The sequence below is a fragment of the Sorex fumeus genome, unplaced genomic scaffold, assembly GCF_029834395.1.
Source record: "Sorex fumeus unplaced genomic scaffold, SorFum_2.1 ptg000213l, whole genome shotgun sequence".
NCBI lineage: Eukaryota > Metazoa > Chordata > Mammalia > Eulipotyphla > Soricidae > Sorex > Sorex fumeus.
The window spans coordinates 1,187,523-1,203,887 of record NW_026606270.1 but is presented as its reverse complement, the minus strand read 5'-3'; the positions used below and the strand labels follow the sequence as shown (position 1 = coordinate 1,203,887).

Genomic DNA, 16,365 nt, shown 5'->3' with positions numbered 1-16,365 from the left:
GCGGGGGTCGACTGGGGTTCTGCCCGCAGGGGTGGCCGGTCCCTGAGCTGTCACCTGCCACGCCTTGGTGCCAGTCTGGGAGGCTTGGGCCTCAGGGGGCAGCAGGGCGTACCCAGGGGGCCCTTCCTGCAGGTGGGAGGGAGGCAGGGACATAACAGACGTGCAATCCCGAGGCCAGCAGGGAGGAAGCGGCGTGCATGTATCCTCCCGGCACAGATCTTCCTTGCTGGGCTGGTTTCGGCAGTGGGCGGGCGCCCGTGCTGACCCCCATGGCCAGCAGGTGCCTCTGCCCCACTCACAGATGGAGCGTCCCTGGGCATCCCTGAGCTAGGGGCCACACAGTCCAGGCCCCAACATTCAGCCTCTCGGACCCTAACCCTCCGCTCCCCCACCCAGAATCAAGTGTCTTATTCATTTCTACAACTGGGACCTTCTGGGTCCAGCATCCCTGTGGGGGATGGGGGGGCTCTGGTGGGCACCAACACTCAGCTGTGAGTGGGCGTGGGAAAACCATCCCCTTTCGGTCCTGAGAAGGGAGACGTGGCACTGAACAAGACCTTCTGGCCTGGCCCGAGGCTGGGTCCAAACTGAGAGGCAACTATGGGCTTTAGAGTCTGGGCTGGCAAGGAAGTGGTGGCTCCAAACAGCCTCTACCTACCCCAGGACCTTTGCTCCTGCTGCCTCCATGTTTGGAGGCCACACCTGGCAGTTCTGAGGGACTACTCCCATCTCTGTGCTCAAGGGCCACTCCCAGAAGTACTCGGGCGACCAGGTGATGCTGTGGATCCAACTCAGGCCTCCCACACGCGGAGCACTGCTCCCTCCTCTGAGCCCTCCCCAGCCCCCAGTATAAGTGGCCGCAGAATACTGGCAAAAGGACAGGCGGGCTGCTCAGTAGAAAAGAATTTCAAAGCCACAAAGGAGCCCTCCCCATGGATGGCCAGTTTATTCTAACCGAGGGTGCCAACAGGGTTCGGGGAGGGAGAAGCATCTTACAAGGAAGGGAACTGGCATGGTCGGGGCCCACCCACGGGAGGACAGAGCCGCCTCCCAAACATACACAGGAAGCCACCGTGGATCCAACAGAGACGCGAGAGATGAAACGAAGAATCACTGGAATAAACTCTATGTCGGGACCTACGGCTGGGCCCACACGGCCCGCGAGGACCCCAAATGCTGCTCAACTGGGAAGTACCACAGAACACAGCTGCAGCAAAATTTCCACGCCAGGCTTCAAAAGCAATGTATGGAGTGTGCCAAGAAAATCCACAGGAAGTGTGAATGCCCCGGCGGGTCAGGTGAAGCAGCCAGCAGGGTAAAGAACTCTTAGAGCTTAACTGTAAGAAGGCCGAAAGACAGAAACTGAGGGGCTGGAGCAAGAGCGGGGAGGGCGTTTGCCTTGCACAGGGCCGACCCAGGTTCGATTCCCAGCATCCCATAGGGTCCCCTGAGCACCACCAGGAGTAACTCCTGAGTGCAGAGCCAGGAGGAACCCCTGTGCATCGCTGGGTATGACCCAAAAAGAAAAAAAAAGCGATTGCTAGATAATCCCAGACAAGCCAAAAACGAGGGTCTCTTCCAATTTTGAGTTGATGGAGCAAAGGGGTGGCAGATGAGAGGAGGAAGGCAAGGAAGCTCCCGCCTGCCTCAGGGCCAAACACGGTGGCCAGCCGGAAGAGAATCGGGCTCCAGTGAGGAGAGGGGCTGCTGCAAGGCCTCGGACCTCAGCCCGGCATTCCTGACTACCAGAACGTGCCGGGTGCAGCCTGGAGAAGGCCTTTCCCGGGCCCCTGGAGCAGAGGCTGATCTGAGAAGCCAGCCTGCGTGGGGCTGTCTGCTGGTGCAGCCACCCACTCGAACCCGTGTCAGGCCTCAGATGGCACCTCGGAGCCAGGGGATGGGAAGCCTCGAGGCCCCAAAGTGCTTAGAGCCCCTCACACCCGGCGCCCCTCCCCCCACTCGCCAGGGTGCAGGACTCGGAGAACCTAAAAGGGTGTTTGCCTTGCACGCAGCCGAGCCAGGTTCGATTCCTCCGTCCCTCTCGGAGAGCCCGGCAAGCTACCGAGAGTATCCCGCCCGCATGGCAGAGCCTGGCAAGCTCCCCGTGGCGTATGTGATATGCCAAACACAGTAACAACAAGTCTCACAATAAAGACATTACTGGTGCCCGCTCGAGCAAATTGCTGAACAACTGGAGGACACTGTTACAGTGCTATAATCTCTGTATTAAAGGTACCCGGTAAAACTAGCCTTTCCAGGACCCTCCTAATGAAACCAGCCTTCATCGGGCCAGAGCGATAGTCCAGCGGGCAGGGAGCTTGCCTGGCACGCGCTCCGCCAAAGTTCAATCCCTGGCATCCTATAGGATCCTCCGAGCCCCACCAGGAGAGATCCCTGAGCACAGAGCCAGGAGTCAGCCCTGAGCACAGCTGGGTGTGGCCTCCAGACCAGGACACCACCACCTGAACCCACCTTTGTGATTATTCCCTGCCAGCCCAGCCCTGATCGCCTGGAAAGCTCCGGACCACTGAATCCTTAGGCCATCCCCATGAGACGAACCACGTACTGTTTCCACTGATAACAAATAGGGAAACTGAGTCTCAGGGGCACCTCCTCCTCTTGCCCAGGGCCACAGAGCCAGCAAGTGGGACCTGGGGGAGGCACTGCCCCATGACCAGGCCCCTCCAGAAACGGGAATGCCAGGAAAGGAGCACCCCCAAAGACGGTTCTCAAAAGACAAGAGGCTCAAGCCAGGGGCAGCCCCGGAATCCCTCAGAAAGCCCAGTGTGCCCGGGGCACCCTCCAAGGGGCAGCTAAAGCCGTGCAGGGCCCTGACAAGGTGGGGGGATGGTCCCCCCACATCCGTCCCTGAGCCACGTGGGGCTGGGCAGGGGTTCCCAGAAGAGAGGATGTGGGGGCAGAGGGACCTGGTCTCCCAGCATCCTCTGGTCACATGCCCCAAAGTGGGGCATCCTGGGCAGCGGGTGTGGTTGCTGCCCACGGCCAGGCCAGGAGGGGCCAGTCTGGGCCGCTGGCCTCACGCTCCAGGCCCAACCCAGCCACCAAGAAGCAGGGCTGTGGACAGCACCGACTTCCTGGTTCACCAAGGGCCCAGAAGGGAGCAGGAAAAGGAAAAGGGGGGAGCAGGGGAGAATGCATGGGGGCAAGAGCCAAACCCCACACCCGTCCTGCTGGGGTCTGAGCATCCCTCCCACCTCCATTACAAAGCGAGTCCCCGGGCAGCCCCAGGCCAGGATGCAGGCAGGACTCAAGTCAATCACGACCAAGGAGGGACTTGGGGTCTCCCAGGGCAGCGGCAGCACCAGAGGCAGAGCAGGACCCCACAAGCATCTCGACGGCTCCAGGAGCACATAGAGGAAGGCTGGGAGAGGGACCCGCAAGGAGACAGCGAAGGACAGCGGGACTCATCGGGGAACAAGCAACACGCTCTGGTCCACAGCAGGATGCGGAGAAAGGAGACAGCCGAGACGGAAACCCAAGGGGCCCCGGAGGGGCTGAATCCACCACCAATGGGCTCTGTCCTAGAGGGACCCCCTGGTCCCATGGCGAAAGCCCGCAAAGGTGCAAATAAGACCACAAGGAAAGCCAAGTGAGGACCCGGCAGAGCGCGGTACGAGCTCATCCGCGCAGGTGCAGAGCTGCCGCCTCCCTCCCCCGCCCCCATCCCGCTCACAGCTGTGAGTTTCCGAGAACCAGCTGCAAAAACATCTGGGCAGAGCGGGTACAGCTCTGAGCAGAAGCTGTGATCACGTGACCTGGTCGCTCTGAGCCTCGGGCCCGGGGCTGGGACATGAGGAGGGGGTCAGGGCCAGGGTCAAGGTGGCTGAGCCCACGGGTCTCGAGCAACGGTCAGGTCTCAGTAAGGCAGTAGGGATGGACACCCGGGGCTGGCCTCTCCCACAGATGGGGCACGTGCTCTCTGGTTGGCCGTGGTTCGCCTCTGTCGTGCCCTGCACCGGAACCCAAAAAGCTTCTCCCTGGAATGCTTATCAGGGGCCTGGCAGTTCTCAGCAGTCCCAATGGGGCTCTGGGCTTCAGGACTCCCCACCCAACGCCCCAAGGAGATGCAGTGCCCTGGACAAGCCAACAGCCTGCAGCCACGTCCCACTCCTGGAGAAGGTGCGACTGTGAGAGGGTGAAGGCAGCCGGCAGAGGCCCTGGCAATGGCACAGAAGGAGCAGCCGAGCCAGGAACTGCAAGCAAGTGATGGGCAAAGGAACTGCAAGTGATGGGCAAAGGAACTGCAAGTGACGGGCAAAGGAACTGCAAGTGACAGGCAAAGGAACCTGCCAGAGGGAGTGCAGGAATGAGTCCAGACACAGTGACACTGAGGGTCTCAGCGTGTCCTCTGAGAAGGCAGAGTCGGGGGCTGAGATGGTAAAGCCAGACAGAGCTGCCACTACAGACAACACACGGCCTGGAAGCTAAGGGTGGGGACGCAGAGGATGAAGCACCAGGGCGGAGACAGCACAGCGGGGAGGGCGCTGCCATGTACACGGCCGACCAGGGTTGATCCCCGACATCCCATACGGTCCCCTGAGTGCCACCAGGAGCGATCCCTGAGTGCAGCCAGCTGATCCAGAAGGAAGCGAGGTGCAAGGCGGAGTCAGGCTGCCAAGAAACGACGCTGACACCACAGCACTCACTGCCTTTGTGCCCTGAGATCCGCCAGCCAGGGAGGTGCCCCTGCACCAGCTCCCCCCAAATCTGTGCAGCAAACCTGGGGGCTACGGCCCACCCCGCTTTTACATGGAGAAATGGAGGCACAGAGAGGCTCGGCCCAGTGCACGTGGTCACACAGCCAAGAAAGGTGGGGCAGGAGCCATACCTCAGGAGTGCAGGCAAGACTCCAGGCAGATATCCAGGAAGGCTTCCTGGCAGAGGGGGTACCTTTGTTACTGTTTTTTTTTTTTAGGGAGTCATACCTAATCCCCGCAGTATGTGGAGGACCAGACGGGGTGTCAGGGATCAAACCCAGGTCAGCCACACGCAAGACAAACGCCCTCCCTGCTATGCTATCGCTCCGGCCCCGAGGGGTGGGCACCTTCGCAGGAAGAGGGGCGAGGAGGCGGCAGGCCCTGAGGGAGGGGTGCAGAGACCCCCGAGCATCCGGGCGGTGGCGGTGGCTCACCACACAGGAAGGAGGGGGGTGCCAGCATGGCTGTGGGTGGGAGGCTGGGCACCAGGGGTGGGGCGGGAGGCGGGGGGACAGGCAGGGCCAGGGGGGCACGGTGGCGAGGTCACCCTCCCTGAGCCTCCCAGAGCCCCGGGATTCGCGTCGAGGCCAAGTGCAGGGTGAGGGGGCAAGCGTCGGTCCCGCACACAGAACCCGGCCACTCCCGCAGGCCACACTCAGAAAGGGCCCAGCTCAGCTCCATGGCCCGTCGGCAACCGCCCACCCGCCTCCGGTCCCCACGAGAAATAGGTCAGTCAAGGCCCACTCGGCCCACCCCCGCGCCCACCTCACTCACAAGCAGGCCCCCCGGGGTCCCAGCCCCTTCCTGCCTGGCTCAGATACAACTGACTTGGGGCCTCTCCCTGGCCCCCTTCTGCACCCCTCAGGCCTGAGCCCCGAGGGCACTGCTGGCCACCTCTCCTGCCCCCACTCCCGACCCAAGCCAGAGGCACGAGCACTGCTGTGCCCACATCCACCCAGCTCTACCCACGTCCCCCCAGTCCTAAGTAGATGCTCAATAAACACCAGGCAGCGAAGGGGCCAGGGGGCGCCGGCATGGGCCCACACAGTCGCGGACACTCCCGTGGGCTCCTGGAGGACAGACATGGCTCCCGGGCCCCATAGCTGACCCCGCCTGACACAGTGTCCCCAGGAGGCCCGACAGAAGCATGCAGCTGGGCAAAGTCCGGCGGGCAGTGGCCGACGGGTGCCCGGGCAGTACTTGGGGGCCGCAAAGCTCACTGGGGGGCTCAGTCCCACGGAGACCCACCCACAGAACTCCCAAACCTCCAAAGAGCCTGTGTGGGCCACGGGCCACACTCTGGGCGACAGTGGCCACTGCTCAGCCGCTGCCCATCTCAGGAGGGAGACACCAGCACCTTCAGCCCCGGGTGACACACACTCAATGGCCACAGCACGAAGGCCAGCACCTCAACAAATCGTGGGGGTCCCAGGTGGTCCCCAGATGCAGGAGGTGCAGGAGATTGTGGGGACTCAGGGCCTGAGGCTGCAATGATCCAGGAGCGTCCTGACACCTGCCGTGGGTGCCCTGACTCACCTGCTGTGGGTGCCCTAACACCTGCTGTGGGTTCCTGACTCACCTGTCGTGGGTGCCTGACTCACCTGTTGCAGGTGCCTAACTCACCTGTCGTGGGTCACTGACTCACATGTTGTGGGTGCCCTAACACCTGCCATGGGTTCCCGACTCACCCGTCACAAGTGCCTGACTCACCTGTCGCGGGTGCCTGACTCACCTGTCGCAGGTGCCTGACTCACCTGTCGCGGGTGCCTGACTCACCTATTGGGGTTGCCTGACTCACCTGCTGGGGGTGTCTGAATCACCTGCTAGGGGTGCCCTGACACCTGCCGTGGGTGCCCTGACACCTGCCGGGAGAGCCCTGTCTCACCACTGAGCCAACTGTCTCCCTGACTGTGAGACCTGACCCGGGGCCCCGGCCCCTTGACAAGCTCTGCATCGAGGCGAGAGGGGAAGGCAGAGGTCCTCACCCTGCGGCCCAGTGTTCTGAATCAGAAACAGTTGGCACCACTCCGTGGCATTTCCACATGTCCTGACTAAGTGGGGGCCCAGCTGGGCCCTGAGGAAATGAACAAAACCGTCCCAGCCCCTGTGTGCTGGCAATTGGGGGACAACCTAGGGAGGGAGACAGAGTCAGTCAGGGACCGGGACAGGAAGTGCACCGCAAGAGGACTGGCATGACATCTTCCCAGCTAGCGAGGAGACGCCGGGGCAGCAGGAGCAAACCTCAGGACATCTGGACAACGCTGTGCCAGGCAGAGGGAGGAGCAAGTGCCAAGGTCCTGAGGCAGGAACCTCCCCACTCTGGGTGAAGAGACAGAAGCAGGTATGGTGGGAGCAGGCAGGGCCACGTAGGAAGTCGGGACTGAAGCCTCTGGCAGCCAACAATACTGAAGAGTCAAATTTATTCCTGAGGGAGGTTTTGGAGCAGAGCAGAGACTGAGCCCACTCAGGTGTCGCCTAAGAGGACAAGAAGGCCGGTGGGGGCCGGAGCAATTGCACAGCGGGTAGGGCGTTTGCCTTGCGCATGGCTGACCCGGGTTTGATCCCTGGCATCCCATAGAATCCCCCGAGCACCGCCAGGAGTGACTCCTGAGTGCAGAGCCAGGAGTAACCCCTGAGAATCGCCGAATGTGACTAAAAAAAGAAAAAAAAAGGCCAGTGGCCGCAGGAGCCAAGGAAGCACTGTGGCTCTGCAGGGCTGGACCCGGGGGGCACTCACAGGAGCACCTCGGGGCATCTGAACAGACTGGATCTGGGGGCTGGGAGCCAGAGTTCTAGTGAAGCCGCCTATGGAGGGGACGGGCAAGGGCGCCGAGAGACGCGTCCGTGCAGACTGCCCTGGTCACGCAGCCTGACCAACACGGTCAGAGAGTGGACGCCACCTAGCCTCTGTCAACGGCGCCTGGATGGAGACACGGGGTTTGACAGAGACAAGGGGGTTGGCCGCAGCACGAAATGCGCTCCCGGGATGGGGTGTGAGCGTCCCCACCTGTGGGCGTCTGTGTCTCAGTTTCTCCATAGGGGCTACCCCGGGGGCTGGGGTCTCTGGGACGAGCCAGCAGAGCAAGGACAGGAAGCTGCTGAGCCCCGAGTTTCTTGGGGGTGGGGTGGGGGTTTGGAATGATGACAATGTGACCGTGTGACACAGGCGGCACGACCCCTTGGCAGACTTGGCTTGCATGGGGCAAAGACTCAGCAGGAACAGGGCAGAGAATGTGCCGAGCCCACGACGTCACGCTGTCTGAGGCCTGGAAGGGGAAGGACCACCAGAGCAGACGAGGAGGGGGGCCTGGGAGGGAGGGGAAGCCACACTGGGGGGTCACCAGGGGCAGATGTGGCCCCCTGGCACACCCCACCTTCAGGGACACCCGGAGCAAGACCCAAAACTCTGATCCCACCTGGGGCGGGGAGAGGAGGTCTCATTCGCTGCCCCCGAGCACCCCGGCAGAGCTGGGTATGCTGGCCAACGAGCAGGAGGACACCTGCCACGAGCCCTCCCCCCCCCCCCCCCCCCCGGCCAACCTCACCCTGGAAAGGTCGACGGAAAAAAACTCCCCACGCCTGCAAATGCCAAGCGCCGGGCCGGGCCGGCCTGGCCTGTGGCTGAAATAGAAGGTCGGGGCGACGGCAGCCCCACCCGCGATCCACCTTGGCGCCACTTAACTTCAGTGACGGCCTCAGTAACGGCCGAGATCCAGAGACAGAGAAATGAATCTCGCGAGAGAGCCACCGGTGGTTGTCACCCTCCCCCAAACCTCAGAATCCCGGGAGCACGCAGCCGCACAGGGACTTACACTTCACTCCACGTGACAGGCTCGGGGGTAGGAGGGGGTCCCTAAAGGCGATGGGAAGGTGTTAGGGTGGTAGGACTGGTGGTGGGATATGAATATGGTACAAACTGTGAACTGCTTTGGGGAGTGAGGGGAGCGGGGGAGAAGGCCCGGGCTGTTCTCAGGCAGTGTTCGAGCTCAGCATGGGAGGGGCGGGGGCCCCCCAAAGGGCTTCAAGCGCCTCCTCCCTCTTCTGCCCAGTCTCCTCCCAGCCCACTGCCCTCTCGGTCTGAAAATTGGCTCAAACGAGGGGTTCAGATGGTTATGAGGACATCTGACGGGGGGAGATGGAGGCGCAGAGGTCAGGACTGGCAAGGCCAGGGCAGGGGTGCAGCTGCCTACGTGCCTGGGGCCTTTTCAAACCCACTGGAAAATGTGAGGGAAGGAGGAACTCGGGCGGGGTGGACACGCACTGCCCCGAGCCCCAGCTGTTTTCTGATGCAAACGTTCCAGCTGTGAGTGCCAAAGGCCAAGAGGCTCCGTGCCAGTGGGGCCGGGGGCCGGGTGGGGGCACAGCACAGTCCCAGGGGCATCTCTGTCCTGCTGGCTGGGCGCCAGCGCTCGGAGCACCCCCAGTCCATAAACACAGCTGGGCGCCGGGGAAACGGGTGTGTAAACAGCGCAGGAGCACACAACAAGCCCACAGGCGGGCGGGCGGACCAAGCCCTCGGTTCCGGGGTCAGCTGCGGCCAGGTCTGTCTCTCCAGGAAACTCCGACTCCAGAATCCAAGAATCCGGCCGGCAGAGCGGAGCGACGCCAATACTCAGCCTGCCGCTCCAAGTGTCCGCCGGGACCTCAGAGCAAAGAGTGGACATGAGGGACGCTCCATTGGGTTCCGGGACACTGGCGGGTGCTCTGAATGGGTCCGGGACTGAAGGGGTTAAAACCCCGGGACGGAGCCAAACAGCCAGAGTTGGGAGCCACGAGCCTCCAGCATCCCCAAATGCTCCACCCATCCCCAGAGCCCCAGCACGAAGCCACCCCAGCTCCTCTAGGGCAGTGTCCCGCTGAGAGGGAAGGTGTCCAGCCTGGCACTTGTTGGAGCCCATGGGACAGTTTCCCCCTCGGGAGCTCAGAGCAGGCCCCTTCCCTCCTCGGGACCGACCCCTCTGGCCTCACCTCTGCGAGGGGACCAAGACCAGTGCTGACCCTACGGAGTCACTCTGAGAACCAAGTACATCAACAGCGATTTCTCCGAATCCCCCCATTAAGCCTGGGAAGACACGAGAGAACCCAGGACCCGGCCACCTGCCCCGAGGGCTGAGTTGGACCCGGTCCCCGTGGCAGCCACAGCAGCCAACGCCTGGCTTCGAGTCAGCAGACCTCCTCAGGCTCAGAAAAACCTTTCTGCCTGGCCAGACAGTAAATAGTTTAGGCTCCGGCCGGCCACATCCGGTCTCTGTTGCATATTCCTGTTTGTTTGGCGGTTGTTTTTATCCCAACCTAGTCAAAATGTAAACAGCATTCTTAGCTCATGAGTTGTACACACACACACACACAAAAAAAAAACCAGACCGTGGGATGCCTGGACGGGCTCACCTGCCACAGTTTTGAACCAAACGCTACTGAAGACTTCCGACTGTTGAATCCACCCTCTGAAGCGGGGCAAGGCTCCGTCTTGCCCAAGATCCACCCCCCCCCCCCCCCCCCGATAAAGGACCCTGCAGTCTACTGACTTACAAGCTCCCCAGACTGCCTGCGGGCGCCCAGCGGCGTGTCCAGAGGGCAGCGACAGAGACCCTTCCCGTTCCTTGGAGGGGCCCGGGAGGGACCCACAGCAGCCCGGGGAAGAGCTGGCTGTCCCCCAACTGCCATGGCAAAGGCTGTGATTGCAGCAGAGTTGATGGCCCCGGACCTGGGCCAGCTCAGCGGCCCCAACGTCACCCCTCAAGCATTCCCGAGCACACGCTTCTCTCCTCCGCCTCCCACTCCCATTCACGGCTCAGGGACATGGTCCCAGTGAACAAGTGCGTGAATAAGGCGCCACCAGCCAAGGCAAACCTTGAGCAGGGATGCTGGGGTCATCTGGACGAGGCCAAGGCGGGCCCAGCCAAGAGTCACGGATTCCAAGGGTGAGGGCAGTGCCTGGGGCAGAGCTGACCATCCTCCCAGCTGAGAAGGTGCCTAGAATCCTAGAACCCTAGGTGTGCACACACATGCATGCTCGCTCTCTCTCTCTCTCTCTCTCTCTCTCTCTCTCCTCCTCTGGCCCTTCACTGGAACTCTACACACACCTACACACACACAGACACACACAGACACACACACACACACACACACACACACACACACACACACACTCTCCTTCTGGCCCTTCGCTGGGACTCTGGCTTGTGAGATCCGGTGATTGGCTGGAGACTGGAGCACATGACCCAAGGACAGGTCCCTCTGCTCAGTGATTGGCTGAGAAGTGGAGCGGCTCTCTGTGCTCCCAGACAATCAGAGCCCAGCACTGCCTTACGGCGATGGAGGTAGAACCAGGTGGGCTCATGCCGGAGGGGAAGAAGGGAACAAGCAAAGGCCCTTTATCATGTCATGGCTCGAGGTCAGGTTCGCACGACAGATGGCGGCCCGGGTGGTTCTCAGGACCCCTGTCAGTGCCACCTAGGTCAGTGCCTGACCCTAGGGGTGTGAGGCCAGAGCACCTATGGCCATTTTTATCAGCCTGAAAATCAGGCTGACCAGTGCGAGGGAAAGCCCAGCTGAGCTGCCCCAACTCAGGTTCCGTTTGTCCTGCTGGGGACATCCGAGCTGGGGTCCCAGCCCCTCCCAATACCACTTGAGGGGCTGGAGCGATAGCACAGGGGGGAGAGTGTTTGCCTGGCACATGGCCGACCCGGGTTCGATTCCCAGCATTCCACAGGGTCCCCGGAGCACCGCCAGGAGTCATTCCTGAGTGCAGAGCCAGGAGGAACCCCTGAGCATCGCTGGGTGTGACCCAAAAAGAAATAAAAAAAAATACCACTGGAGTCGTCCCTCCCGATACCGTCGAGGGGCCCCTCCGATGCTGGGGGCAGCACTCACCTTCAGGAGCAGCGGGTACTTGCAGATCCTCTGGATGGGGGACAGCAGGTAGCCCTCCAGCGGGATGTCCGTGGTCTTCCGGCCGCCCAGCAGCATGCAGCTCTACAGAGGGACAGAGAGCCGCGTGAGCACTTGCCACGGGCCACCAGGGTGGGGTGTGGCCACCCTCCCAGACCCCAAGGTCACACCTCGAAACGCAGCTACCGGTGTGGTGGAGGCAGCTCAGTCGAACCCCGGCCCTGCCCGAGGAGAGGGACAGCCCAGGAGCCGCATCCAGGGCCAGCTCCCCGCGCGGGGCTTCTGGGGCCAACAGCCACGCTCTATCTTTCCAGGGGGGCCACAGGCTGTGGTCAGTGCTGAGGTCAGGGCTGAGCAGCGGGACAGAGACCGGCATCTTGCAAAGCATCAGAGCTTCGCCACCTGGTCCCGGGGGAAGAAATCAAAGCTCCATCCCCACCAGCACACAGTGCTCCGAGCACTGCCAGGGGTGACTCTTGAGCACAGAGCCAAGAGCCGTCCCAGAGCACCACTGGGTGTGGCCCCCAAACCACAAAGACAAACGGACAAAGTCAGGACGGGGCCTGAACGCCCGCTCGCTGGAGGAGGGAACGGTGAGCGGCGGCTCCCACGGGGCCAGGGCAGAACCGCAAGCAAACCCGGAGGCTAGGCCCAGCCGCACCTGCCCGTGGAGACTGCTCCGGGCAGAGCACCCCCGTGTTGGCCTAGAGAGACATTGCCCAGCTCCAGGCCACCGCTCGCTGCCCTCTGACCCGGAAGGTGGGGCTCTGTGAGGTCCCGAGGGGTGACCCGAGTTTGGCTCCAAGTGCAAAACCAAAGTCCACCCAACAATGGTTGGAATCCAGCACAGTTTCCCCTGGGGCCACCGGCCACTTCTGTGTCCAGTGGCCTCACCCAGAGCATGACTTTCTGCCTTTCGGGCCCCTGTCCTGGGCTCCTAAAATACTTCTGGCCCCCCAGTAACAAGGAGGCACTCGGCACCTTCCCCGGCCAGCACGAACCAACAGCTTTCAGAGATTGGGCCAGAGTACAGCGGGGAGGGCGTTTGCCTTGCACGAGGCCGACCCGGGTTCAATCCCCGGCATCCCATATGGTCCCCCAAGCACTGCCAGGAGTAACCCCTGAGCATTGCTGGGTGTGACCCAGAAAGAAAAAACAAATTTTGTTTAAGAGCTTCCGGAGGCCCCAACCCTGAACACCTGTGATCCCAGCTCACGGCTCAGGAGCCTGAGATCTCCCCCCTCCCCACCATGAATGAGGTGAGGCCCAGGAAGACTGACAATGGGCTGTGACCCTGAGCTGCCCCCATCCAAGCCCACCATCCTCCAGGGCCAGCCAGAAACATCACCTCCAGGAAGCCCTCCCGTTGCAATCAATGTCTACTCTAGGTCACCATCCCAGACAGTACCTGCCACTGCGATACTGTCCTCTCCTGGGCAGGGGTTTCCCTGGGGAGCCAAGAAAAGCCACGGTCTGGACTGGACGGCGAGAGGAGCTGAACCCTGAGGACCTTCCGCCATGCCACCCGATGGAACCCAGCACGAGTGCAGGGCGGGACGGGCACAGCAGGGCAGGCTCTGAGCACTGGCAGGGCAGCGGTCATGTGACACCCCAGCCTTCTCAGCACCCAGCACAAAGCCCGCAGGGTGGGAGGCAGCAGGGTGCGGGGAGGGGGCTCCGACCTCTTCTCCCCTGCACCCCGTGTGTTCGCAACGGGCCGGGCACGGTTCCCGGCACTGGGGGCCACAGAGAGACGGTCCTGGATTCCCGGGCCACCATGCAAGACCTGGGTCTTCTGCCTCGCCTGCGTGCCCGACCCCGGGATAACCCCAGCACCCTGACCGCAGACATCCCCGGGGCGCCCTGAGGCCCACAGCACATGTCCAGAGTGAGCCTGATGGCCTGAGTCCCTCGGGAGTGGCCCTGCTGGGCCACCTCAGCCCCAGCCCCCAGCACTGACCCATCAGCCGATGAGACCGAATTCCCAGGGTCTCTGGACCCCGAGCACTGTTTGGGAGCTGGACTTGTCTGACCCTCGGTCTCAGCCTTTTCTGCCTCTGGAAGCTGTGGCTTGTGGCCGTGGTCGTCTGGACCCCAAAGGCCCCTCGTGCCTGTGTATGTCACCAACGGTCAGCCCCGCCTGACCCTCGGACCCCCTGCCCCCTGCCCTCGCTGTCACACCGGTGGCCTCCGTAGCTTCAGGGATGACCCACGTGCCACACCCACCGGATGCCCCCACTCGGATCTTTCGGGACCTGATTATAAGATGAGGCTGTTCTCTCAGTGACGCCGCGACCACCAGAACTTTCAGAGGACAGAGCCAAGACACACCGACTGCAGCCCCGAGGCCACGGCAGCCGCTGCCCAAAAACCCGATTCTCACCTGGCTGGGGCGGGGGTAGGGGGAAGGGGGGGGGGCTTCGGGAAGGCAGACCTGCGCATGTCCCTCTCGCACTGAATCAGGACGCCCTGGGGATGAGCGGGCACCAGTGCCCAGGCAAAGTCCCTTGGCATGGGAGTGACGTCACCCATTCCCATGGGGCAGGGACCACAGGTGGCGGGGCCTGGGGGAACCCGAGAGAGGGGCCTGTGGGGGCCAGGGCCCAGGGCCGTCTGGAGAGACGGTGTCTCGGCCCTCCTCTCCCTTTCCCTCCCCTCCTCCTCCCTCCCCTCGGTGGCTCCTTGCGGCCATGAACCATATCCCTGCGTGGGGGTGCGCTGCCTGCAGGTCACTGGACGCCCCTTGAAGCTCATTTTAAACCCCCAGGTCCCCGGCTGGAGGGAAAGCACAGCTGGTTAAGCCTCGCAGGTGGCTGGCCCCAGGTCCAATCCCCAGCATCGTTCATGGTCCTCTGAGTACCACCAGGAGTACCACCTGAGCACAGAATGAGGAGTAATAAGATAATAAAAATAAAACTCTTGGGCCCCTACCCATGTCTAGGTGTCCCTCACTAGCCAGACTCTACTTCTGGACATGTCCGACCACCTTCCCTCTCCGTCCCCTTCCAGAAACTCGGCTTTCCTGCTCATCTGCAAACACATGACCTCAGGACCTTTGCACGTGCAATGCCTTCTGACCTGAAAAGCTTTTGCTCCTTCCCCAAGACCCCCTACCTCTCTCCCTCTCTCCAGGCTCTGCTCCAAGGTCACTAAGATGCGGCTCTCTTAAAGACCAGTCTGCGCTAGCGGGCACCACCTCCCTTCCTCCAAACACCCCTCAGGTCTCATTTCCTCCAACAGTCTATAGGTCAGGGAACTGTGTGCCTCCAGAGGCCACTCGCTGAGAGCAGGGATGTGGCTGTGTCCCCAATCCTACAAGTAGGCGCTCGGCAAGCAGCTGTTGAGGGAATCCACCAATAAACGGTCCCCCCTTGACAGACAAGAAAACCAGCGCAGGACACTGTGTCCACCTCCCGGAGCCCGCCTGGTCCAGGACATCCCATAATAGGCCCAAGATGGCTCTGCTGCAGGTGGCCAACTGCACGGAGATGCCAGCGAGGAGGGAGGCAGATGGCCGGGCGACTGGCACCCTACACACGCGCCCCCCCCCCCCCCGCCCCAGCCCAGCTGCCGCGAGGACAACAGCCGCCAGGTCCACCAGGCAGCCGGGAGGAGGGCGACGGAGGTCCCGCTCTGTCCAGCCACAGCCCTGCAGATGCCTTCCTGACACCCGAGGACACCCGCAGACTTGGGGACCCCCGGCCAGGGAGCCCGGGCAGCAGAGCTGATCCCAGGGGCGTGTTGAGTGGCACTGTGCTCCATTCTCAGTGCTCAGGTTCACGTCTCTGCAAAGTCTCAGAGCCGCGCAGGCTTCAGGCATGGCCAGGTCAGGGTGTGACGTCCGACACCAGCCTAATTAATTCGTCCACACAGCCTTCCGCCGTTAATCACTGAGTGCAGGAACCTCTCCTTGGGTCATGTGCTCCAGTCTCCAGCCAATCACTGGATTTCACAAACCAGAGTCTCAGTGAAGGGCCAGAAGGAGTGTGTGTGAGTGTGTGTGTGTGTGTGTGTGTTTATGTGTGTGCGTGTGTGTGTGTGCGCACGCGCGTGGAGTCCCAGTGAAGGGTCAGAAGGAGAGAGAGTGTGTGCGTGTGTGAGTGTGTGTGTGTGTGTGTGTGTGTGTGTGCAGAGTCCCAGTGAAGGAGTGTGTGTGTGTGAGTCTGTGTGTGTGCAGTGTCTCAGTGAAGGGCCAGGAGATTATGTATGTGTGTGAGTGTGTGTGTGTGTGTATGTGTGTGTGTGTGTGTGTGCAGAGTTCCAGTGAAGGGCCAGAAGGAGACTGTGTGTGTAAATGTGTTTGTGTGTGAGTGTGTAAGTTTGTGAGTGTGTGAGTGTGTGTGTGAGTGCGTGTAAGTGTTGTGTGTGTGACTGTGTCTGTGTGAGTGCGTGTCTGTGTATGTCCTTAGACCCACAGACCCTGCTCTCTGCCTGAACCACTGCACACCCAGCAGCGAGGGCCTGAAGTGCAAAGAGGTGGCCGTGGGCTGCACAGACCCTGAGCAGGCACCTGGGAGGCCCTGGAGGCCGAGTGAAATCTCTCAGCCCATCTGCCCTCGCTCAGATGCCCCCTGGAACCAGGCCACTGGCATGAGCTCACACACAATCCGAACCCAAATTCTGGAAAGGTTTTGGTCGGGGCCCATGCATTAAGGAGAAATGCAGTGAAGGATTTTAGTCTCCGTGCATGGGAGATCCTTCGTGCCGTGTCTGCAACGACACTCTGCGTGTGTGGCTTGAATTCTAAACAGCTGTT

The 16,365-nt window shown here is 61.8% G+C and overlaps 1 protein-coding gene across 1 annotated transcript in view; it reads right to left on the bottom strand.

The window, feature by feature from the left end:
* Positions 1-16,365, bottom strand: part of PREX1 (phosphatidylinositol-3,4,5-trisphosphate dependent Rac exchange factor 1) — a 130,836-nt gene that overhangs the window by 49,928 nt on the left and 64,543 nt on the right. Inside the window, exon 5 of the mRNA XM_056108462.1 lies at positions 11,592-11,693. Within this exon, the coding sequence (XP_055964437.1) occupies positions 11,592-11,693 (102 nt within the window). The remainder of the gene's footprint in view (positions 1-11,591; positions 11,694-16,365) is intronic.